Source organism: Nyctibius grandis, chromosome 9 (genome assembly GCF_013368605.1).
Source record: "Nyctibius grandis isolate bNycGra1 chromosome 9, bNycGra1.pri, whole genome shotgun sequence".
Lineage (NCBI taxonomy): Eukaryota > Metazoa > Chordata > Aves > Nyctibiiformes > Nyctibiidae > Nyctibius > Nyctibius grandis.
This window is the reverse complement of record NC_090666.1, coordinates 15,769,892-15,795,255: the sequence shown is the minus strand read 5'-3', so window position 1 is coordinate 15,795,255 and position 25,364 is coordinate 15,769,892. Positions and strand designations below refer to the sequence as shown.

At 37.0% G+C, this 25,364-nt stretch overlaps 1 protein-coding gene across 2 annotated transcripts in view; it reads right to left on the bottom strand.

Moving 5' to 3' along the window:
- SLC25A12 (solute carrier family 25 member 12) overlaps positions 1-23,596 on the bottom strand; it is a 51,855-nt gene extending 28,259 nt beyond the window's left edge. Inside the window, exons 1-6 of one of the 2 annotated variants that reach the window (XM_068407282.1) lie at positions 23,514-23,596; positions 22,898-22,951; positions 17,146-17,288; positions 12,262-12,377; positions 3,117-3,256; positions 692-838 (exon numbers count right to left, since the gene is read on the bottom strand). In XM_068407282.1, the coding sequence (XP_068263383.1) occupies positions 692-838; positions 3,117-3,256; positions 12,262-12,377; positions 17,146-17,288; positions 22,898-22,951; positions 23,514-23,525 (612 nt within the window). In that variant the 5' untranslated portion in view covers positions 23,526-23,596. Of the gene's footprint in view, positions 1-691; positions 839-3,116; positions 3,257-12,261; positions 12,378-17,145; positions 17,289-22,897; positions 22,952-23,304; positions 23,377-23,513 lie in introns of those variants that run through there. The other variant, XM_068407283.1, reaches the window with a different exon arrangement.
- Positions 23,597-25,364: the final 1,768 nt, after the last annotated feature.

Below are 25,364 nucleotides of genomic sequence, written 5' to 3'. Positions count from 1 at the left end.
CCATTTATTTCAAAGTTTAGAGTTAGTAGATACTATAAATTTTACAGAAGACCGTGTGCCTTATTAGTTAGACAAGGCAAGATTTATAGATAAAATAGTAAGATAAAAGTTATTACTTTATATAACCTTCATTCTTGTATACTTTTTTATACTATATACTTTTAGTTTATAACTTTTATGTCATTACTTCACCTACATATCTTGCCAGACTATCACAACTAGAACCATTCTACCTCTAGAATCTACATACTGATTTTCCAAATTCTGATCTGAAAAAGAAAAGAATATAAGAGTATATAAAAGAACAAAACTGTAAGTAGTCTCCACCTTTTGAGATCTGTCATATATTTAAATATAAAAATTAGATGCTTTTGTCCTAAATGAATGAATGTTCTTTCTGTGCCAAGTACAGTTTGCCCTGCTTCAGTGGAAAGTATAGTAGACTAACTCATACTGTTTCCAACAGCACTTTAAGGATGTAAACTGGATTGCCAAACTTTTCCACTACTGCAGCCAAGGAGTGCTGCCATGTTTCACCCTGCCCTGTTATCACTCTGTTATGAAGGTGATAATCTCTAGCACCAAGGCAGTGATAAACAGGTAGGAGAAGACAAAGTGGAAGAGAAGCAGTAACATCTTAAAACATTACAGCTATTTAACGCTGAATTCAAGGCACTTTCTTTACACTTACTGAAACTAAGTTTTCTTCCACGAATGGAGTTAGCATATGTGAGCGAAGGGTAACCATGATGTCATTGAAGTCCAGCCCAGTTATCATACCACTTTTATTTTTGTCCTTCAATGCAAAGGCTTGTCTTGCATGTTCTGACTGCAGCTCCTAGAATAATATTCAGAAATAGCAGATTAAAAGCAAATTCTGTAACTCACTGTTCACAAAACTCACTAATTTCATATTCTTACATCACACCTCAATATGCCTGTGCATGTAGACCACAGTACAACTGCAGTTTAAACTTAAAGGCCAGCTCAACTAAATCAAGAAGTCTGCATACCAATTCTATCCACAGGTGCATTCCTCCGTCAAAGAAAAGGCTCAATTCAACTGTGAGGAAATACGCACTTTCACTGAAAGATTTGAGAAATAAACTTCACATATCCATGTCTGTCTGCTATCTATTCCTTTATTAAATACTTAACTGCTAGAGAAACTTCTGATTTCATCTTAAAGACTCAAAGTGAGCTGATCTCTTACACAACCAAGATGAAATATGACTGGGCTATTATAAACTAACTCATTGAAAAGTACTTGAAAATAAACAGAAGGACAGTGAAAATTATATAATATAGATTTAGATTGCCCCCAAGAGCTACCTCCCATAATGTCAGAAATGGTCACTCATTTCAGGCAATTTAAAACTCCTATACAATCTGTAAAAACATTCATATAAAGCACACTGCAGTAACCTAGCCTCAAGAAAATAATGATGGTTGTAAATTCTATGTCCAGAAAAAGTTGTTTCCTTCTATTCAAGCAAATAATAAAGCACATTCAGCTGTCATTTAGACCTCTAGAAGCAGCTAAAATAATAACCATGTTCTGACAGACCATAAGAAGAGGGCAAACTGTCTAGCTTGTATCACCTTTACAGTAATTTCTCAAGTCTTATAACCTCAAGATCAAGGTTTTCTAGATCATGGTGCAACAAGCCTGCTCTGATCCAAGTCACAAACCCCACAAGATGCTGTTAGACCAAATAAGAAAAACAACCTGAGGTAAAAGGAGGGACAACAATATCCAACTTGTGTGCATATTGAAATAACCGCAGTGCATACTACCCTTCCCTACTAAGGGTTTTTATTATATGAAGATAGTAAGAGGTCACTGTATCTTGTACATTACATCTTGGAACAATAAAAATAAAAATGGAACAGATATTTATCACCTTGCTCTGGATTCCCAATATAAAGATTCTTCTCACTAGCAATCTGATTTTTTTTCTGCACTAGTGTCCCAAATTTGTGCCTGGGATCACTTAAAATACGCAGTATGAAACGCAGGACACAGTTCATTCTTTGAAAGTAACATCAAGTTATGCTGCAGCCTTGAAAGACTGTGCCAAACTCCAGTATCTCAATTTACAATATATACCTCAGATCCTATCTAGTTAGACACATTTTTCTAGAATCTGCTCTAGATCTATTTTTTATCCTGAACAATAATTACAGATCATATCAAAGCACATCTATCACTCCCTACTTTTAAGAATGCCCAAAACTATTTTGTACTAAAGGCCAGCTCTGGAAGTGCATAATCTATTTTCCTTCAGGTATGCTAGATAGAAAACTAAGTAATATCATGAGGTGATCATTGCATGTTAATTTATGGAATTCAGTGCAATTACCTACAATTCTGCTAACTCCTTTCTCATGAATTATAATGTACATTGCTCCTACTTTCCTCTTCCTCTATTCTTTATAACTGATGTCTTCCTTTACTTCCTTCTAGTATAATGTTAAATTCATAATATGTTTTTAACTTTTTGGCTTGGCAAAGTCCAGCTCTAGGAGTGAGATCCTTTAAAGCCTGATCCCTAGAGGGTGCTTCAGCAACATCTCAGGAAAGCAGATTTGCCTCCTGCAAAGTTGGCTGGATTTAAGACCAAACTCCCAAAATATGTGTGGTAGCATGCATGACAGTGAGAGAAAAAAAGGGTAGTATTAGGATAATGTTTATAAAACTAAAAGAAATGTTAAAGCAGCTAAAACCTTTATATGGGAGGTTATATGGTTAATAACAACTGGTTATATTAAGGATGCAATCTTTCTCTGATAGAGGTTAGTTTTGCTATTAAATTCCTATGACAGAAAAAGCAGACCCTCAATCCAGTTTAACAACAATCAGTAAAACGGTTAATTTCATAAACAGTATATTTAGTCCCATTCTTTTCTAGGATGGTATTCAAGTTAAAGCACAATGAGTACACACTGCTTACAGAACTGGTATGGAGAAATAACAGTTCATCATAACTACCAGGATAAGTATCAGATAATAATTATCACTACCAGAATAAGCTCAAAATTTATAATGGTATTAATGTATTATTAGAAGTGAAAATGAATTTCAGTTCTACTTTGGAAGAAGGTTAATAACTGACCTGAAGAAACTGAGTGAACTCTGAATAGTTAAGATGCTTCTTCCTGTTATGTCCAAAATGCAGTCGAATGAACTCACAGTCCCAATTGAAGGGGATTTGAAGATGAATAAGAGTTTGTTCAAATATTTCTTTGACATTTGCTTTGGGAGAGGGAAAAACAACAAGTGAGCTCTGGGGTACAGTAAATCTACAAACATTCCAGGAAGGATACAAACAAATGATGTTTTAAGCACCTGTTTAAGAAGTGTTTTAGTCTGTTAAGAATAATTGCTAACCAAACCTTTACAGACCTGTATAAGAACACATTTGTGACACAACGTGATACTTTTTGTATTACTGCATAAAACCTCGGAATGAGTGTTTTATTTACTTTTAATTAAGAAGCAATTTCCCTCATACATGACAAATAAGAGCTATTTTGCATTCTGATATAAAAATCAATAGTGGTTCTCCGTCTCTGCTAGGAGTCAAATTAAGCCCTTTATCAAGAGCACGAATACCTGCATTACAATCTTGTGTGCTATTTGTCATACTAAGTGTGGTTTGATTGAAACTTGATTATTACAATCACACTGTCTGAATATGTCTACTGAAGATAGGTACAAGAAACGCCATCTAAAACATATCATTAACTCAGCAGAAAGCACCTTATTAAAAGCTTTTGATAAGGCCTTAGCACAAAAATCAAATCCTATAAAAAATAATTGGTAGTCTCAGTTATTAAAATATTTTAAGATAAGTGAAGATAGAGATGTCCTCTCTTAAATGAAGTAAAGAAAAAAACTGTCATTTCAGAATATGGAATTCTCCGTATGTATACTGTACAACTGAAATCTCAATGCCAAATGTATTATCTGAATTCAGTCAAAAACCATATCTGAAAAACAAAGCACGCTTTATTCATATACAGCACTGCCATGCTGCAAAACAAGCCTGCTTTTTGTGCATATTATCCAACCACATAAATAGCATAACTGGACATCTATCCATTCCACATGAACACTTTTCAAAATCTAGCTCAAAGTATCTGAATTGATTTGTTTTTATCAACTAACCTAGAACCTCCCTACAACCAAAACAAACTGTGGCATATAGCTTAAATTTAAAGCAAAGTACAAAATATTTTAGCTCAAATCACACCTCTTCTTTTATATGTTTAAACAGTTCTGCTAAAAGACAAAATGCAATGAGAAGAACTTTAATATCATTTGTTAACTCCATCAACAGCTTGGAGTAAATGTGTTGCTTTCTCTCTGCTAAAGGACTACTTCATTCATTAATCCTTTCAATTCTATAGCCAGTCTACTAGTTCTAGATCAAATCTAGGAAAATCACTATATGGTTTTATCTTTTCAGTGCGGAAAGGAAGGGGAACGTTCAGAACAAATCTGTCTCAGAGCAGGGACACACAAAGCAGGACTCCTTGGCTAGATCACCTGCTTCAGTTAGTTTGGGAGTACATATACAAAGGGCAGATTATGGCTAGTAAGTGATTTAACTGCAATTTAGCCCTTACTTAAAGGTCAAACATAGTCAAAAAACTGCAATTTAAACCATAGTTTCCACTGCAAGGTAGGCTAAAGGAGTTGTTCAGGTAAACAAGAAACTTAAAAATCTACCCTGACTACTTCTAACTGTCCACTCATATCTATTCACCAGTACCAATATGCAAGGCAAAGGTTAAAAAAATGAGAGATGAAGCACTCAATACACAGCGCTAAACTACTTTATTTTGCCACACTTCCTTTACAAGTTTTGTCTGAAGTAGATTTATTCATCGTTGCTAGAGATCAAGGAGCCAGGAGATGTAAACATGAATTCCCCACCTACCACTGATTCACTGCAGCTTCTGACCAAGCGACCGAGAGTCCTCACGTACTACAAACACAAACAGATCAGTCCAGCTCACTACTGAGCTTGCAAAATGGCCCTGCAGTGTGAACGGGACAGAAGACAGGCCTGCTTAATTGGGTCTACTGGCTTGGCTACTACCGTACAAACAGGGTGCCAACTAGTGACTACTTACACATCTCTAAAACTGACTTCTAATACACACTGAGTTCTCCCAACAGAAACTTAGGAAAGAATGTGCTGAAGCAGACAGAAAATTTGAATTGTATTTTCAATTTTTTCCAATTATTACTTCTTTAAAATTTAGAGAAAGGTTAAAAAAAAAAAAAAAGGCTCACTTTTTTCTTATAAGAAAATATTCATACATGCTCATATAGACAGATTTTCCAATTATTTTTAATGAGACTTAGGCCCCTGGTCTTTTCATAACTCTCATTCAAGCATTTAATTGTATACTACTTAAACAACCAAGAATCAGTTTCCTACGCTATTGATTTTTCCTTCTTAAAAACATTTACAACTAGTCACCAACACATCACAAGACAAGATTCCTCAGACATAAAAATAATACTGGTAAATTAATTAATAAATTTGTATTCAATAGTTGAGTGTCTTGGTACTTGAAGAATCCCAGTAGTACTAAGTAGCTTTAAAAAATGGTATCCAGATTAGCCTGTTGCTTCTCTGAACATCAAGATTCCACATCCATTTTTCTTCCACAGGCAATCACTCACAATCAGTAATGTATACTGCATGCATTACAGTAGTCTGGGTTTAAGGATATGCTGTTGTACCTAATGCTTAATTAATTCCATGTTGGCTTTGTTCATGAAACATTTGGGGTACAGGAGCAAAACCATGTACCTGTTGTGAATAACTGACAAGAGTTAAAACCATTGAAACTCTAAATACAATTTTCCAAAGCCATCTGGGATTCTCAAACATCTCTAGATAAGCACTAAAATTCACTACTTCTGCCCAAAAGCAGTGATGCTTTCTTCTCAATATATCAAGAATACCTTTTTAATCCAATTTTGTTGACTATTCTATTAAAGGAAACAGCCATCACCACAACTAAAAAGTCGTGTGATGAGAAGCAGCAAATGAACAATCACATTTCAGAAATTATAGATAATGTGACCATCACCTATACTTTCACCACTTTGAATTATGATCAAATGTCTTCTTTTTAATTTATTTTTTTTCACAGCAGAAGCAAAGCACTGACAACAAAGAAAACAAGTAAAATTAAGATACAGATGCTGGGGTTTTTTGCCTTTTTTTTTTTATCTCTCTCAGTCAAAACCCAGTAATGCTTCTAAATTAAGATAAACTACAAGTACTTCAAATTTCCAACAGAGCTATTCTGTAGGGGGCAAACAGCAAATTCTTTTTAAACCCTTTCATTTTAGTATGACATTTTACAGAATGCGTTCATTGTCCCTGTCAATACATATTGCTCATTTACTAATGTCTTCTCCTACTCTTTGCTCACCTTTCTGCAGTGGAATTCTTTCCTACTGAGCTGATAACTTTCTTCCCAGGCTTATAGCAATGCATTTTCTTCTCAGATAGGCATACAAGTCAGCAGCCTGATGACATACTCAACTTGCCATCAGCGCCAGGAACAATAAACCTACTACTCTAGTGCACTAGTACATCACCTCCAAGGCGACACGCATTCTCTCAAGATTGCTTCAGAATTTCCCCACCCAATCATTTTAAACAAATTATAGATGCCTGGAGCAGCTATCTGCAGGCAGCATACATATGACTGGCTCAACTTCCATCAAACACCGTTACCTATCGGGCTCAGAAAAACGATACAAGAAAAACAAAGTTTTTAGGCAATACTGAATTTCACAGGCGGAAGAATACTTGAAATTATAAACACTATGACATCTTGTTGATGGCCCATGGTGGGGATGAGCTCAGTACCCCTAGTAAGCCTTGAGGTAGTACTTATTATTTTGACTTATCAGCTCCCCAAGAAGCAGAGTGGAAACTCACACAATTCCAGTGCCATCAGCCCGTTAACAGTTTGCCATTCCCTCTCACCAGTGACGGAACATGAATCATGCTTGTTAGAGACACAAAAATATAAATGTGATAGTTTTAAGTACTAGCTTAAGTATGCCAAAGGTTTGTTGTTTAATAGGGTGTTTTTTTTAAAATCTGTCTGCTCAGTCGTCTACAGTCTCATTTGTACATATTTCAGCCTTAATGTACATAATGCATTTTAACATATTCTATGTTGCTATTTTTCACTGCTTCTGCTAAGAGCAAATTTTACATATTTTCACTTTCAAGCATAAAATAAAAATTCATAGTTAAAGGCAAGAACACTTTTTTTGTAGCACCTGATGCAACAGAAGTATATTAAGAGTGATCCAAACGTAAATAATACAATAATTACTTTGTCGTGAAAGCAAAATGACAAGTGGCAGGAAAAGCAAGTAAGCTAAACTAGAAATAGTTACATTGTATTTCTACTCTTATTTTAAAAGGATTAGTGATACTGTTTAAGGTTAAGATTAGTGACAGCCATAACAACAAATTGGCAATATATATAATTTTAAGGTGGAGTTCTCCTTTTCTGTCCCCTCTTGATGAACTATGTTTTTGAACTTAATACTATATTATTATTATAAAAAATAAGGAGGGGCTCCCATCTTGCACTATTCGCAAGTGTTTAAAACTGTGGTTTTAAACCTGAAAGAATCATACAACAGGAAAGAAACAAACAAAAAACAAAAAAAAACATGAGGACAAAAGAAAGTCATAACATACAGCAATGTTTCTTACATTATCTACATGTGTTAAGCAAAAGACATATTGAAAACTGTCAACTAACGTATGGCTACCGGAAGCCATGAAAAATAGCAGTTCTAGTTTACAGCACACGTGATAAAAACATGGTGTTTTTCTTATATCCTCAGATTTGTAGCCATGTGATTATGAGATATTTTTCTGTTTACATTTTAAAAGGTTTCCAGCCTTTATGGTTGCAAATAAGATTTTATAAAGCAGAACTTTTAAGAATAAATCCAAATCCCAGCATTTTCAATCCAATTGCTCTTTTGGAAATACGGGAGGAGTGGGTACTAGGAATGATCTGTTTCCTGAAAAATAATACTCAAAAGCAGAGAACTATAACAACATATATTCAACTCTTTTCTCTTGTTCTTCTCACTCACCTTCTTCCGGTGTTCTCAAACTCTATGTCCTGATTAAGGCAAATCTGAACTTTCTCTCCCAGATTAAAATTTGTTCAAGAAAATAGATGGACAACATTTCAGTATCACTGTATACCCAACTTCTGAAACTATTACATTGATGTTTATTATTTCAGTTCACCAATATCACGGTAATTTTCACATAGTTGCATTACTAGGTATCCAATCCCCTTACTCTCCCCAGTGCCTTTAAAGAAGAGGCCATTATACTCAGCAAAATATTTTTAATTAGATTTTGAGCTGCAGGATGTTTTTAAAAGCCTTATGTTCAGTTCCACAAATATTTTCCAATTATCTCCAAAATAATGTAAAAATTCTGAGTACAGAAGCACCATGAACAGGAAGGCGGTAAAATTGTTTCAAAATCTCATTATTTTAGCTCTATCTTTCTACCCATACCAGCATGGGTATTTAACTTAAAAAGTGTCTCTGAAATTCTTCAGTTTGTCAGAGAATGGCTTTCTTTGTGGTGACTCTACAAGGAAGAACAGCTGGAAAAAAGCCTTGAAATTGTACATTCCAATTAAAAGTGATACAGTCCAGATCATCGTATGGTTTGCCAAAGGGATAAATTACAAAGAATCCTTTTACTTCCAGTGAGACAACCTATTTTTGAGAGAAGTTTCAGTGACAGTCACAGACTTCACCTTTTAACCACAGGAATGATTATCAGTTTCAATATCGAAGCAAACCAAATAGCTTGAGCAGATTTAATATTCAGGTTTGCTTTAAATTGAACTCAGGTCAAAAGACCTGCACATATAGCAATAAAAAGAAGCTTCCTTATTACAACAGCATTAATTTTATAGAGTGTTTTTAAATATTTCACTCATGTTAAGTAGCTTAGTCAGTTACATGCCATGATCAAAAAGCAAAGTCGTAGTCAGTCTTCTCTGGCTACAGGTAGCATCCCATAACAAGACAGACAATGCATGAAAAAAAGAATCACTTCTTTATCAGCTTTAGCTGTTACATTTTAAATATTTTATGGTTAAACCAATATTGTAAGGGCTTATCAGCAACACATTTCCCATAAATTATTCACCTAGGAATCATTTATGAAGACATACAAGCATTTGATCAGGAAAATAAATGCTTTTTTTTATTTCTCCATGATTAAAAAGTAATTTAAACTACACTGTCATTTGTATGAATGGGTTATTAAAATAGTCATTTTATTGCTTTTTATTCACCAAGCTGACAGCAAGTCCAGTGCAGCTGAAACATATAAAGAGTACTGAGCATGCTGTACAGTTTGCTCATACAAAGTAGGTCCAATTTCATGTTCTTGCAATGGACCTACTACACAAATATTGCAGCATACTGTCAGCACATTTATGGCAGTCATATATACAGGATTTCTGGATGTCCAAATCTCCTGGAAAAACGTTCCAAAGCAGTAAGAAAGTAGATGACATTAAAGTGACAGAAGGCTTCCTGTTCCAACAATCCCAATTAACGTATGATAGTGCACAGACAAAAGACAACGACATTGATTAGCACAGCACAGCCAACAAGTATTTCTACCAAATAGTTTCTAAAGAATCGTAAACTCTTTGTCCTCTTCCATTTCTCAACTCATAAGACAGAGGCTCTTCTGTAATACAATTCAATTAATAGTTTCCTCATTGGAGAGCTGGAAGCTAAGCTTCCAACAAGAAGACAAGTGGGAAACTGAGGCTAAAGAGGACTGCAAGAAGCTGAAGTGCTCAAGTATGATCCAAGTCCATGTCAGTAAGTAAATCCTAAAAAGGAGGTGTGAACCCAACTGTAGCAACTTGCTTTCAAATACAGAGCCAGCTCTAAAAATCAACAAGTATAATTGACTTTCTCCAGATAACTGAAAATTTGACTAATCAGGATATTTTTTGAAAACGCCATACAGTCATACCCAAACGATTTTGAGACATTATCTCACATCCAGCAAGGCCAGTGTTGGGTTCCAAGTTACTGGCCTAACAGATCCAAGTTGATTCTGTGTTCCACTCTCCAGCACCTCCACCTTGTTCCAGATGCACAGGGCAGAAAAACCTCAGTAAATACATGTAACTTCTGGCAAGACTTACTGGCTTGAGCTACCTTTGGAATCAATGCAATCACACAGCATTGCATCTCAGCTAGAAAATCTTGACTCACATTTGCTCCCATAACCAACATGGTTTATCTGCAGACTGGATACATTACACATTCATAAAAGAGAGATGACTTGTCTGATAGCAATTCTCACACCAATTGGCTAAACTTACTCCATTTCAGTATATTTCCAATAATTTATTTCAACTTTTAATTTTAAGACCTACTTTTATATATTCACCTGTTTTTACATGAAAGTGAACTCTGTGCCTTTCTTTTTATGTGGTGTGAAAATGAAGAGTGCAGGACCCATTTATAAAACAGCATCCATAGGCCACAAGACTGACTTGGAAATCGACTGCAGAGTTACCAAATTCTGGACGTGTCACGTATCATCATTTACATTTTTCCCACGTGCATTAATCGTAATGTATGATATGCTTATGAAGTAAAAATAAGTAGCGCACGTTACAAACAAAAACAGAAAAAAGCAAAAACGCAGCAGTACATGTGGGAACTATAGCACAAAAATATGTACCACTGATATGTTACAACATATCATTAAATATAGCAATAATTGCAATATAATTAATTTTGTACAAACAGGAAACCAATAGTAAATTTTAAATTCCCTAAAGAGTTTCCTATTCAAGATTTATCAGCCTCATAAACAGAATTCAGCAAGAAAGACATGGAAAAAATTGTGCAATTTTCTGTTTTACAGTTTCTCTTGTTTGTGTTGTTCTTTTAGCCTTTAATATAATGATGTGCTCATAAAAATAAGAATCCTCAGACTGAAGAATCTGTATACAATCTGCAATTACTTGCTGTTCATTTACGGAACCAGCGGTTTCAAGTGTGTTCATGAGACCTACAAAGTGCACATCCCCATTTTGTGAGATTATTAAATACACCATCATTAACATGGTCACACTGATTGTTTCTCTACTTCCTAATGACTGCATTTACTGACTTCACCTTTACTGAAGTTTCAAAAGATTTTCTTTTCAAGATGATGTTGTGTATCCAAATTGCTTAGTATTTGACCCTTCAGTTAACGATGTAATTTAACAGACATCACAAGTCAAGCAGTTTGTTTCCATAAAAAGACCCTTGCATTTTTTTTTTCAACAAGCTGCAACCATTTTCATACAAATGAAATAGTACAAACAGCAAGTGGTTACAAATCCAAGCATAGTTTGTATTTTCTTTATTGAGAGCTTTATTCTTTTGGTTAGAAATAACATTTAATTCTCATTCCACTTTATTAGAATTCTTAGCATTGATTTATCTAATTTTCATAAACATATGAAATTTTAAAAATAAAACCTAGTCCTCCTTAAACTGCAATGGTAATAACAGTTATTTAGCAACATCATAAAGCAGTATAGTTAGCCCTAAAGAATTTTGTCCAATTACTAACTCATGTGATTAGGAAAAAAATAATAAAACTTAAAAGCCGTATTTTCTTCCTAATTTTTCAAATATACAATCTAGTTGGAAGTTACACTCTTAACATTAAAGTAAGATTTGCTCCTCAAGAAAATGAACACTAAATTAGGAATTCAAAAGATTAGACCTCCTTCATTTCTATATTGAGCTCTTACTGTATCTAATGACAGGTTTTCAAAGATATGTGGAGATGCAAAACATATTTTAAAAATCCTTCATCACTGAAGGAGTTTAAAGTCCATGACATAGAATTTTACCTAGGATGACACTGAACAAAACAACACTGTATTAACTACTTCAGGAACATGAAAAATCTCAATTCAAGAAGACAGAGTAAAATATATTTTGTTTCTGTGTATTTCTTAAGCTTGTATCACTTCAAATAAAAAAAATGTTTTACTCATGCAAACTCTTAGGAAACCACCACAGTACTGTGCAATATGCATTTCTATGCACCACTGGTGATGAACCATTATTACGATTTATACTATTATAATCACTTTCTTAAACTGTTTTTCTTTAGATATTCTTACCAAATGTTACTTCTCCATTGCCACTCTTGTCAAATAACTGAAAAGCAACAATGAATATTGCATCTGGAGTACACAAAACAGATTCAAATGCCATAAATTCTTGATAGGAAATCAACCTACAAAGGAAAATACAGAAGTTATAAAGATTTCAACAAATTATTCACAGTACCAATTTTTGGTATTTTGTGTTTGATGCTCTAGAAAACTGTATGATCCCATTATTAAAAATCTAATATAAAAAAGTTAAGACTCTGCACTAGAAACTGAAAAAGTGTTGTTACATTTAAGGAGTTACTTAAGCTTTATGCAACTCAGTTTCTTCCTCTATAAAAGGACTGAATTCTTCATATCCATCAACAACAAAATACAAATCAATTCTCAGTGAATACCTACAATTTATTACCTTGTAACTATAAACGTAAGCAGACAGCATTTAAAAAGTAAAACATAAAAAACCCATAGAAATTCTACCACCATGAAATTTACAGGGCTGTCATTGTATTACTAATTTATAGATGTATTTCTACTGAGAAAGAAAAGATAGTTTAATGCAAGTGTAGGAATATACTATACAATATATGTCTTTTCTTAAAGCAACGTATAACATTCAAAAAAACAAACAGGTTCAAAAAAAGTTATACTTTACTATATAGATAGAAAAAATATTACACTTCAAATATAACACGAATCGCAAAGTCACATACTTGAGGAGAAGAAAGACAGAAACTATAATATTTGGACATAAGTTAGACACAACCAAGGCAGGGAAGGATTTGACTGTAACAGCAGATCACAAGATCCTGAGCTGTGTATGTAAGACAGTCACCATACAGAAAAATGGAACTCAGGATGCATTAAGAAAGCTGTTTCTGTGCGAGATAAGGAAGCAGCAGTATCCCCAGATAGGGTTCCCACAACATCTGTGGAATGCTGCATAGAAAGCCAAGTCCTTGTGTTCAACATATATAAACTCAGACTTGAATGTATGCACAGGTAACTTATTAGGATAATCATAAATAATTTTTCTAGTGGAACTCAGCTTATTCTGACTAACAGAAAAAACCTTTAGAAGGGATCCTAATGCTGTGTGTAAGAACAGCTGTAGAATAAGCCCTAAGCCAGGAGAAGATAATGGATAATGTTGGTACAAGAACAAAATCACATATCCATAAAGATATTTAGAGCAAGCATATACTGTGGCCTTTCCAGAATACTGCAAGTAAAAGCCTTAGGTTTTAACAGCAAACTTGGTTTATTAAAACTACTGTGTGGTTTCATCCTTGTAAAAATAGGGGACTTCACTTGATGACTTAGAATATTCCATCCAGTTACAAGTTCCTGAGCTCAGTTTATAGAAATAAATGATGGGAAATCTATGTTAGCATCAAATAAATTATCAATGGGAATAAGAATTTTAACTAAATTTTTTAAATTAAACAAAAAATTACTATTTCAGTAGATGCTGTTAAAACATAGAATATCACTGTAGATTTTCATAGAAAATGTACATAACTGATCTGAATTTAGTACTCTTCATAGGTCACTAGCCATAGTGATTACTTCAGACATATACTGCTTACTGCTAAAGAGCCAAGAATAAACTCTGTTCCCTAAAGCAAATAAAAAAAGAAAAAAAAAAAACAACACACTATTCATTAGTTTATCTAGTCTTTCTCTATCAAAGTACACATAAAGCAGAACTGAGATACTTTAAACAACATTACATATGTTAACATTCTCACATATATGCGTTACACAGAAAATTTTTAAAATGTAGTGATTTTGAAAGGACTTAAGATATGGCAAATACAGAATTATTATATTAATTTGTTGCACTTTAGCCACAAAAATCAAAGATGTGAGAATGGTTCTTCAGATGCAAAGTCAATTTCACCCAAAGGATGATCTTGATAAATAAGGGTTTAGCATCAGAGAAACAAACAATCCTTTAAAATAATTGTAAATACTATAATTTCAAAATATACCTCACATACAAGCATAAACCTGACATACAAATTAATTCCTAACCAGGAAGCTTTACAACTGACAGAATCAAGTGACGATCTCTGTAGAATGCATTCGTAGAAGCCTGAACCTGAAAGAAGCTGTCTTCACAGGTCTCACTTTAACAGTGCCTACAGCAAAAGGAGACAGACACATTCAATTTCCTTTCCATATATTCAATTTGCAATGCCTAAGAGCAGGGATAACCCCTGTGATCCTCCGTTATCCATTAGGGCGGAGATAACAGGAGCTGGATTAAACAGAATGAATGAGCTTCCCACTCAATCGCTACTCAAGTATCATGCAGTGAACCTGCTGCATTATAGAATCCATAACAATATCAAATCACTCACCTTTCATTTTCTCTGTAACATTTTAAAAAATTTCCTTTCCTCTTATTTCTTCTGTACCATTACTCTTCAAAAGCACACAACGTAAGCTGCATGTTTACAATTCTTCTCTATCTTTCCTTTTTTTCCTACCACAACTCTTTGGTCTCTTTTTCCCACACAGCATAGCTTGTAGACATTATGTATAGCTCTGCTGTGACTCTCCATTATTTGAAACATCAACTCTTTCTTCAGAACTTAGCTTAAGAAGAACACATTTCCAAATTTTAAGAATACCTACCATACCTACTAATGTTAATTGACTTATGTAATCAGGAAGCTGGTTTTGGCACACATATATAAGTACATTATTCGGAGAGGATAGGTATCCCAATTTCAAAAGTAGTGCCTGCAGTCTGATGACATAGGAATGCTTACCTACAGCATCAGTAAAATCCCATTGTATTAAACAGATAGCAGACAAGGCAGTTCAGGCCAAATTCTAACTTAGACCTCACTACATTAATTTCTCAGAACATGTATTTGTAACAATGGGGAAGAAACACTGTGAAAGTGAAGAGCCATCAGTCTTAAGAACTACCTCATGGAGTTCCACTAAAGCAAACCAGTCTTGTACTGTAGTAATGGAAGAAGGCAACGGTACTCTGGAACAGTTAAGTAAGTATCAAGTTACCATCAGGAAAAGGTAAAAATACTTTTTTTTTTTAAACATATGCCTACAGAGAGCCAGTCCCAAAAGCTATTAGACTCTGCATTTTTATATATTACATCTCACTACAAAAGGAAGAATGTGAATGTAAAAATAAATAAATAATCCAACGATGATGATGGGGTTATAACAATTCTTCACATGAAATACAGATTAGAGATAAATATAGATTAAAACATTTAGGAAAATAAGTTTCAGACAAGTATCAACAGGTATTCAGACAGACATTTTGTATGCAGACCATACAGTAATAATTCCCATTCCCACTGTTCTCATACAGAAGTAGATAAAGCACAGTTACCCATATTTGATTACCTCACTTGAAACATTACCCAGATTTAAAACAAAACAAAATAAAAGAAACAAACAAAAAAAACCCCTTATATTCACAGAGAAAGCAACAAAAAAAGTAATGCCTCAACATAAAGTTCTGTTGTAGCAATAAAATAAATTACTGACTTCTTAATGTAAGAAATCCTTTTATAAAACATTTTCTGAAGAAATGCACACAATTGACAGCTTTCAGAGAAACAAGATACTCAACTTGTTGGTTTACTAGTCATCAATTAGACTATTATTTCAACAGATATATACAAAATAGCATTTTCAATCCATAACAATGCAAGAAACTGCAGCCACCTATTGCAAACAGAGACAGGTTATTTGGATTTATCAAATGTATGTATGTATGAAATATATTATCAAAATGCTGCAGCTCTATAAAATAAAAAAAGTCATGTAACATTATATCAAACAGGAGATCCTACATTTGTTGTTTAGTGTAAAACGTATATAGCATATACAATCTTATTTGTGAAGCACAGATATTGTGCAAGCTGCTCAGGATACTATGCAAACTAATAAAATATTCTAAAGTAGAACACAGGAAAAAAAAACATTTAAGTAATGTCAAAGGTCAGATTTAGACTCACAAAACCAAGGAAGTCAAGGGGCTTTCAAATTTTAAATAAGTTACATCTATATATTTACAAATGTATTGTATACTGTTTTAACAGCAACTTTCTCTCTTCTCTAAAAAATACCCACTCCCTTCTGCATTCTTGACCTCTTCTCTGATCCATCCTAACCTTTTCACTTTAACAATGTCCACGCTTCCTACTACAATCCAAGGCCAAAGCTAGAAGCCCACATAAAGCAAGAGAAAAGGCTCATTTGAAGACGAGTGGGTTAGAGGGTACTAACTCAGTGGAGTGGACAGTTTGTAAATTAGTTTCAGAAACTGTCTAAAAGCAAGTAATATCATCTGTGAGCAGAGTTGGAAAAGCTTTATGTGGTGTGACCTTATCTTGATTAGGCAAACACCTTCTTCCTTCATAGAGTCATTAGTGTCCCTCTTCCGTAATAGCCAGCACTTAAAAAAACTCCTCAATGGTTTGATTGGAATTGCACACTACAGGAATAAGAAAGCTTTTCCATATTTCCATGTCTAATTACAGGTACTAAATCTCTACGTAACATCTAATCATGGACGTGAGCACACAGAAAAGAACTTTTCCAAGGCAATCATACTACATTAAACTTATTTGCAGTTCAACTTCCTCTGCATTTGTAGTAATTGTTAAAACTCCATTAAAACAAATCTTAATTTAAAAAATGCATTGAAATCTTCACTGTTTAACACTGTATTTTCCTAATTTCCAGAAATTTATGGTCTATTGTACTTGAGAAAAGACCTACCACCTAATAAGCTTGAAGTGTAATAAAAACAATAATGTATTTTAGAGGATGAAATTATCAAACTCATTCACTCATGCATTTACCAATGCATTATATGCTTCTAATGGAAAACAAAATTCTCACCCATCTTTTGTTTGATCTGCCACTCCAGCCAACAGCTGCACTGTTTTAGGATTGTAACGCGGATCTGTATAAAGTCCTAGGTATTTTTGCACAAAATCTTCTGGGGTCATGTAATGTTCACCATCTTTCTCAACACTGGCATACTAGAGTGAAAACAAAAAACAAAACCACACAAACAAAAATGAATCCATTTAGATATTAATTATCAGTGATTACCAAACTAGTATCTTTACTGAATATCACTCAAAATGGTGCACAACTGCCTGCACGTAACTGGTCTGAAACTAAAGGGCTTGATAAAGGGCTTCAAGGCCAGGCTGGATGAGGTTTTGAGCAGCCTTGTCTAGTGGAAGGTGTCCCTGCCCATGGCAGGGGTTGGAACTAGGTGATCTTTAAGGTCCCTTCCAACCGAAACCATTCTATAATTCTATGATTAAACCAATAGCGTTACTACACTAGTTGCGTACCACAACAACCAGATTATCCCTGTAGCATAGATGAGTTCACATAACAACCAGTATCTTCTAATAAAAAGAAAATTACGTATTTTCAGAAACTGTCAGGTAATCGCACAATTTATAAAAATTACAGCCATGTTGTTGCTTTCCATTTGCAGCTACACTGAAAATACAGCACATAAATTTTCTTACAATTTCTAGTAGCAGATATCTTCTGAATAATTGTTTCTGATCATTCTTATAGTTAGCTTGGAAAATATATATTTTTTTTCTCTTTTTGTGAAAGATAACTTTTCAGATTCATTTTTATCCTGAAATTAACGGTTTCGGCATTTTTCATTTAATTAAAAACTGACGCACAGCCAAAAAGGATTTGGGTCAATTGAAATGTTTTACTTTGATTTTGAGTTTTAATTTTATTAAAAATAAATTTTGAAATAAAAACCACAGGCAAATTTTAGAATTATATAATTTAAATATTAATAAAACTAATTAAAAATAAAATAACCACATACATCTTTATTACTTGTACCCCAAGATAACTGCCACATGTCTGGATCAGTGTTCTCACCGATGACTTTTCTGTTTCAAATTATTAATCACTGGTTCTTATCTATAGGTCAACTTTAAATTAAAAGTCAACTTTTTAGCATAAAGTAAATTCCATGCCCGCAACTGTCCAGTTACGCTGGGTAACACCAATCTTGAACTAAGAACATGAGGAAGCAGGAGTAGCAAGCATCACAAGTGATGAATAAGAGTGAAATGTATTATGGAAGTTCATACCCCTCAAATCTTGTTCCAAGATGACAGTATAGCTGCAGGAAAAAATTCTTCTAGTTTATGATATGACAATAATCTTAGAAATAAAACCTACATTTTCAGATTACAAACTTAAACTATGTTTGCATCCTGGAACACCCAAAAGTAGCTCACAAAAGACTTCTAGCTCCCTAAACTACTGTGACCCAATCCAGTTCGATGACTGAGTCTGTTTCTCAGCATTTTCACTCACAAAACTTGTAAGGAAGCTTATTTAGTAGTTTAAAATCCATCTCTTCTGTTCATTCTCTACTGTACAGCCTACTTGCACACACGATTCAGATGCAGATCTTCAAACGCATACACAGAACTGTGTTTGTTCTGAAAAAGTGATGTATAAAACTACACAGCTGTTTAACTAGAATTTTGATTTGCAATAGGAGTAGTGATTTTTAATTCATTTGTAAAAATGTTATTCACCTTTTTAGGTTCTAGTCATTAAAAGATGACTACATAAGCGTTCTCTGCAGAAAAAGAAATGGCTATGCCCCTCAAGACCTGTAGTGCAACACCTATGCTAGTGAATTCAAACTTCTCTGTAATTTGTAACTTTTCCACTATATACTGCAGTATCTTGGTTCAGTTGACAGAGTTTTATGTGAAAGAGTAACAAAATGGGCCCTCTACCAGAGACCCACAGGAATTAGAATATTAACAATACGACCTACACACAATACCTGTTCAGGTATAACACTCCAGTAAGATAAAGGGAATCATTCATGTGTCTCGTGCTTGTTTTGGCTGTACACAACCCAACCAATTCAGGCAGGACAGTATTTCAGCGTAAAGGAGCTTGCATCAGCATCAATGCCTGCTTAAGCATCTCCTGTATCTCTTCCACAATACCAGCCACTCACGTCACCTCATCACCTCTCCCTCTTCCACCCTATAGCTGCGATGACAGCAAGTGCAAGACTGCACTGTAAACCAGATTATTGAACTAATCGAGAATTGAAACAGATGATTTCCACAAAAATAGGAACACGAAGCAGTGGACAGGTATCCTTTAATTCAGCACTGCTGCCGACATGACAGTATAATGAAACTGTGGCTTCACTGGATCAACTTAGAAAGGTTCTCTTCTCAGTCGTATACACAAGCGACTAAAAAATACATTATGAAGCACAATTCTGCTGAAAGACATGCAATTCAAAGAAAGTTTTATGTATGAAGGACCATCAAACATGCAGAGTGTCGAGCGTATCTTCAAGAATAATGGAATTCAACTGTATGACAGTGGAGTGTGTATCAAAGAGTCAAAATCTAAACATCACCTTTTTTTCTTCAGATGCCAATTTATCTGAGTTTATTACAAATAGTGAATTGTTTTACAATAAAAACTGTGTGTGGGAAGTTTTGTTAAAAATTTTTGAGACAGAAATAATTAACTGACAGATATATTTTGCTCCATATGAGAAGGTCATGGTATTTTGAAAGAGTTTGGCAGTGAGCCAATAAATTAAGGCCTGACAAAGTAGCTAGACTATTCCCTTTTGGCATGTATTTACGTTTGTCCTCAAATTACCTTTTCACCATACAACTTAGGTCAAGAATCTTTTAGCACAAAACAGGCAATTGTAAATTATATCTTAATTTGCATATAAAACATAACACATCCATTAAATCTGTATTTTCCTCAGTCTTGAATTATATTACCTTATAAGACAAAATTCTCACTATACATTTATAGACTGCCTCAGCCAAGCACTTGATGAATTTGCATGAGACTTTTTTTTAAACATTGTCACATAACATGAACACACAAAACCCCTGCTCTATACAACATAGTGTTAGAATCACCACACTTTCAGAAACAATGCTTTCTTTGAAAAATTGGTTAGTTTTCAATTTAAAGGGTTTTTCTATCCCAATTATTTTATCTGGGCAGAGGATAAATAAGTTCCAAAACAAAAAGAGATCTATGGGTACTCTTAATATATTTTTTTCATTAAGCTAAGCTATGAGCAAGAGATTCAGGACATTTTTAAGTGGGGGGGGGGGGGGGGGAAGCTTCCTGTATTAAAACTGGAAATTTTGTTTTGTTTCTTTCTCCACCTTGCTGGGCAGGCAGGGAATAATTCAACTACATTCCCTGAGAGCTGACTGTGTCTTGCCTAAGAAAGAAGAATGAAGTCTCACTGAGAAACCTGATAACTGTTGTTCTACATAACTCTCTTATCCTTCAGTGAATTTCTATTTCATTCTTTACAGTTGTTACTGAACTCAGTGGTTGGCAAACACCTGAGAGGTAAGTTATTTGATGGTGTAGAAACATGAAATTTCAATGCCTGCATTTCATAGTTACAGGATTACATAGAAATAATAGTACATCTTTTTAATACAAGTAAAACTTAAGATTTTTAACAGTTCAAAATAATAAAAAGAAATACATAGCAAGCTTCAGAAATTCTAAGGGAAAGGTATATATCATGCATCCACTAAGATACAACTTAAACTGGATGGACAGAGGACACGTATCACATTAAGAGGATACGCACGAACAGAAGGAAATTTAAGTACGCTCTCTATGAATAAGGTGGATGACGAAGAGGCCTAGAGTTCACATCTTCCCTTGTGCCCACTTCCAAGGGAAGCCAAATTTAGGAAGGAATGCACGCCCTTTAGCTGAAGCTCACAGAACAGGCCAGCACCCTCAGCAAAGAGCACAACATATCTGACCCCTGATGTTTGCAACACTAGTGATATTTCATAACAAGACTCTCTACAGCTTAGTCTTGGAAAGAGTAGGTTCTCTTTTGATTTTTTTTAAAGTTTGCAACTAAGTTTGTTTGCTACCTATCAAACAAAACCCACAATTTCAAACTCAATTGCAATCACATATAATCCAAAAGAAATATAAACTCTCTTTCTATGCCAGAGGTGTCTGTATTGTTTGTCTTTTTTTACTGCAAATCTCAGATAATCAAGAGGAGACAGAAGAACTTCAGTACTTTTCATTCCTCAGAGCACAAAACAATCCACAACTTAATTTGCGTGTTGCTTTGAAGATTACAAGATAGACCTGGAGAAGACCAAAAGCTGTTTTATAACTAGACTGTCTGATTTTTAGATCAATAAAACACATATTGTCAGAGAGACAATTTCAAGACCCAGTTGTACAATGTTCCTCCTCTCCACTTTTCGGTGTATGACCAAAATCAAGGATTTCAAACAATTTACTTATTTCCAGAAGAAAGCAGTTCTAGTGACTGGAAGTCAAGAATCGTAAAAAGTCCATATTTCCAAGTTGAACAGAGTATTTTGACACCACGTTTCACTTTTTTGCAATTAAACATGCAAAAGTAACTTGCAAAAAGCTGGAATAGAGCTGTGTGGTGTTCTAGAACCACACATTTTTGTATTGAATTAATAGATATTTTAAAAATAGTATTTTCATGTTGCTTATTTTATTAACATACTCTACTGTATTCCTTATCTACAAAAGCTAAATGTCATGTCAACAATAAATGTACCTGTGATTGATAGATTTTTTACTAGAAACTAAATGCTGGGCTTTCATGGTTTGATTCCAGCATTCTAAGTTTTAGCACTCCAGCAATGTTACCAGTGTAACCCAGTGTGCAAAAGCAAAAATCTGCCAAAATTATGGTTGGGATATAACTTCTCTCTCTCAGGCAAAAAGGTCTGTCTACTTATCATATGTGGAAACTGTTAGATAATACAGTAGGACCAAAAGATACATGTCAAAGATGAAATAATATAATTTATTATTTACAGTATTAGCTCTAATACTTCATTTTATATTCTTTCCTTTTTCATAGAGGAAAGCTTCTTGAATATACTGTGTAATACTCAACATAAAGGGAAAAGAAAAAAGGTATTTTAGTGATTTTGGAAACATCAGTGGCCCAACTATGGACCTAAACCACAGTTGTTCTTATTCCATCTGCCTGATTCAAACCTTATTATCAAAGTTTTAGGACTGAGTGGATTCTCCTTTCAGATCATGCTTCACTGTAACTAAGCGGAGTGGTGAAAGCTTCATGCTGTTACTTATATATGTTAATTCTAAGGCCCTGCAAGGGATAATATTATTAAATACATCAGTCTTAAGAAATCAATTTTAAGTTCTAAAAACATAGCCAGTTATCTATCTCTTTGTGAGAAGAACACATATAAACCCCAAGGACAAAAACATACAGCCATGGAAGAAGAATTTTTTAGAATCTTGCCAAAGTGTATTTAAAAAATAACAGTACTGAGTTATGGTTATAATTATTTGCTTTGTAGGAAATTAGAAAATACTTCAGAAAATTTGGAAATGCTTAATCACTATTTGTGCCAGGAGCAGTTTCTCCTCAACGCCTGACGGCGCTTCCAACGCACTCTGCCTGCAAAGCGAACTTTTAAGCGTCCCACAAGCACGACACACGTACGATGCCGTGGCAAACTGCCGAAAGGGCAAAAAATAAAAGTCTGTCAATCAAACGACATCAGGCAGATCTTTTTACCTGCAAAAAAATATTTCGTAGTTCAGCAGGATCCGCTCTTTTGGTTGACTGCACCTGTAAACACAAGCAAGTTAATGCTTCGCCAGCCGGGCTGCTGACGGGGGGGACAAACACGGCCGCGCGCACGGACAAGGGCAGCAGCACCAGGTCCCCCATCTGACTGACGGGGCGAAGCTCAAAAGCGACCCCTCTGCGCTCGCTGCCGGGCTCTACGGGACTCCCGCGCCGATGACAGCTGTCAGGCTCCGCGCTGCCGGGAAGGGGCGCGCCGCCCCGGCCCCACACGACGCCAGCCCCGCCGCCGGCGGGCCCAGCCGTTACCGCCCGATAACGGCCCTCCGCCCGCCCCGGGGCGCCCCGCGCCCGCCGCGCCCTCGGCCCGCGCCCCCGCAGCCTCTCCGCTTCACCTCAGGAGGCAGGGCAGGCTGCCCTGCCCCTTCCCCGGGGCCGCCCCGCCATCACCGCCCCCGCCGGCGGCTTCCCCTGACCCCCCGCCGGGCTCCCGCAGCAGCGGCTGCCTCCTCCCGCCCACCGCCTGCCCCCCGGCCGCCCCGCGCGGGCAGGCGGGGGGCCCGCCCGTCTCCTCCTGCGACAAGCGACGGAGGGGGAGAGTCACCTTGACCGCCATGCTGCGCCCGGCGAGAAGGAGGAGGAGCCGCCCGCCGCTACCCACCCGCCGCGCCGCCGCAACAGCCACCGCCTCAGCGCAGCGCTGTGGTAACGAGCGCCCTGCCCTGCCCCGCCCGGCGCGGCCCGCTCCCCTCGGCGGGCTCCCCTCAGCGGCCGCAGCGCCCCCCGCAGGTCTCCGGGGACGAGGAGAGCAGAGCGGAGCCCACCGGTACCAGCCGTGGCCCTGCCTCCTGCCCCGCCTGCTTTCGGCCGGGCCCCTCGGCGGGCGCTCAGGGCAGGAGTGGTGTCGCTCGCCCCTCGCCCCCCCGCGTTAGCCGCCACACGGACCCACCGCGGCCGGCGTTGGTTACCCCCGTTAGCGCGGTTTGGCCGGCGTGTCAGCCGCCCCGCCACAGGCAGCAAGCGCGCAGCTGTGGGTCCTTGCCGGGGGGGCTGCTGGTAGCACCTCCACAGCGCAACGCTGAACTTCCTAAAATGCTGCTGAAACTCACTTCTGGCTTAACAGATGCAGCCGTTCCCGTGAGGGTCAGCAAAGCTACACCTGTTGATACAGAGTGCTGAAACTGTTCATAGACGGATACTCTGGCAGCGTGGCTGCAAAGCGGCAGCAGCCCCGTATTTCAAGAAAAGGCACAGAAGAAGAAACAGAGGCACAAAGTAATCAATTTTGGACGGAATTCAGTAACTGCTGACAGGCCAATACTTCAGCAATAGAGCACGCTGACTTGCTCTGTACCTCAAAATGAAAAACTTTCAGGCCACAGCCTCAAGGAAGGAGACATTTACTTTGTTCAGACAGTTCAATCACAGTAAGTGCTTATAAAACCTGACTTAAATAATAATACATGTTTTGTCCTGCTGCACTATTTCAAGGGCCTAACAAGACCTCTTTTATGGCATGTCACTGGAAAACATAAAAAGGATGGCTTCTGTCACACCTCAGATAATACAGTGAGATATAAAACTACAATATAGCAGCTGGGAGTTTATAATGGTGGTCACAAAACAGCAACTCACATCTCTTAAGTTTAAAACAACTAATTTTCCCTAGAAAGCAGAACTTTTTTTGGCTACTGGTCAAGAAGAACTTCCTGAAGATAACTGTGGTTCACACACTATGTATGTGCCTCTGACCCAGCTGACGGCAGAAGTAGTTTTCCTGGAAATCTGCCTATTTGGTAAGTATTTGACCACTAAACCATCTTGTTCAGCAAGTCCATGCATACCCTAGTTGCAGGGTATCAGCGTGCATCAGAAAACGCACTCTTAAAATTGCAGAAATCTCCATGGCCCTTCCAGCAGTGGCTGTAACAAGTGGTTCAGCATATGGCTTTTTTACTAATGATAAAGCTCTTATCTTTTACCTCAGTTGAAGCATAACGGTGGCACTGAGCCACGAGGTCCGCGTGTGAATAAAGTGTGGAAGCACAAGAGGTTGCTGCACCCACTCCAGGGCGGGAAGGGAAGATGTTGTATTTTAGGCCTCATCACAAAGGGTTAACGTGCGATTTGGCCCACAAGTTGGGGCCGGGTTAACGGCCCGCGTCCAACGCGCTCAGCTGCCCGAGGGGGGGGGGTGCCCCACAGAAGTGACAGCGGGGGACCCGCGGGCCTGCCCGCTCCCTGCGCCTGCGGCGCCCCTCACCGCCGCGCCGACCCGCGCTGCCCGGGCAGGTGCGAGGCCGCGGCAGGGAGCACTGCGCATGTGCGTCGACCAGGCCGAGTCAGCCTGGGCCCCCAGCGGCGGCTCCCTGGGGGCGGGGCTATGCAAACCAGCAATCGCGCGGATGCTCCTCTTAAAGGCTCCCGCCGGGACGGCGCGGCGCTCGGGGCGGTG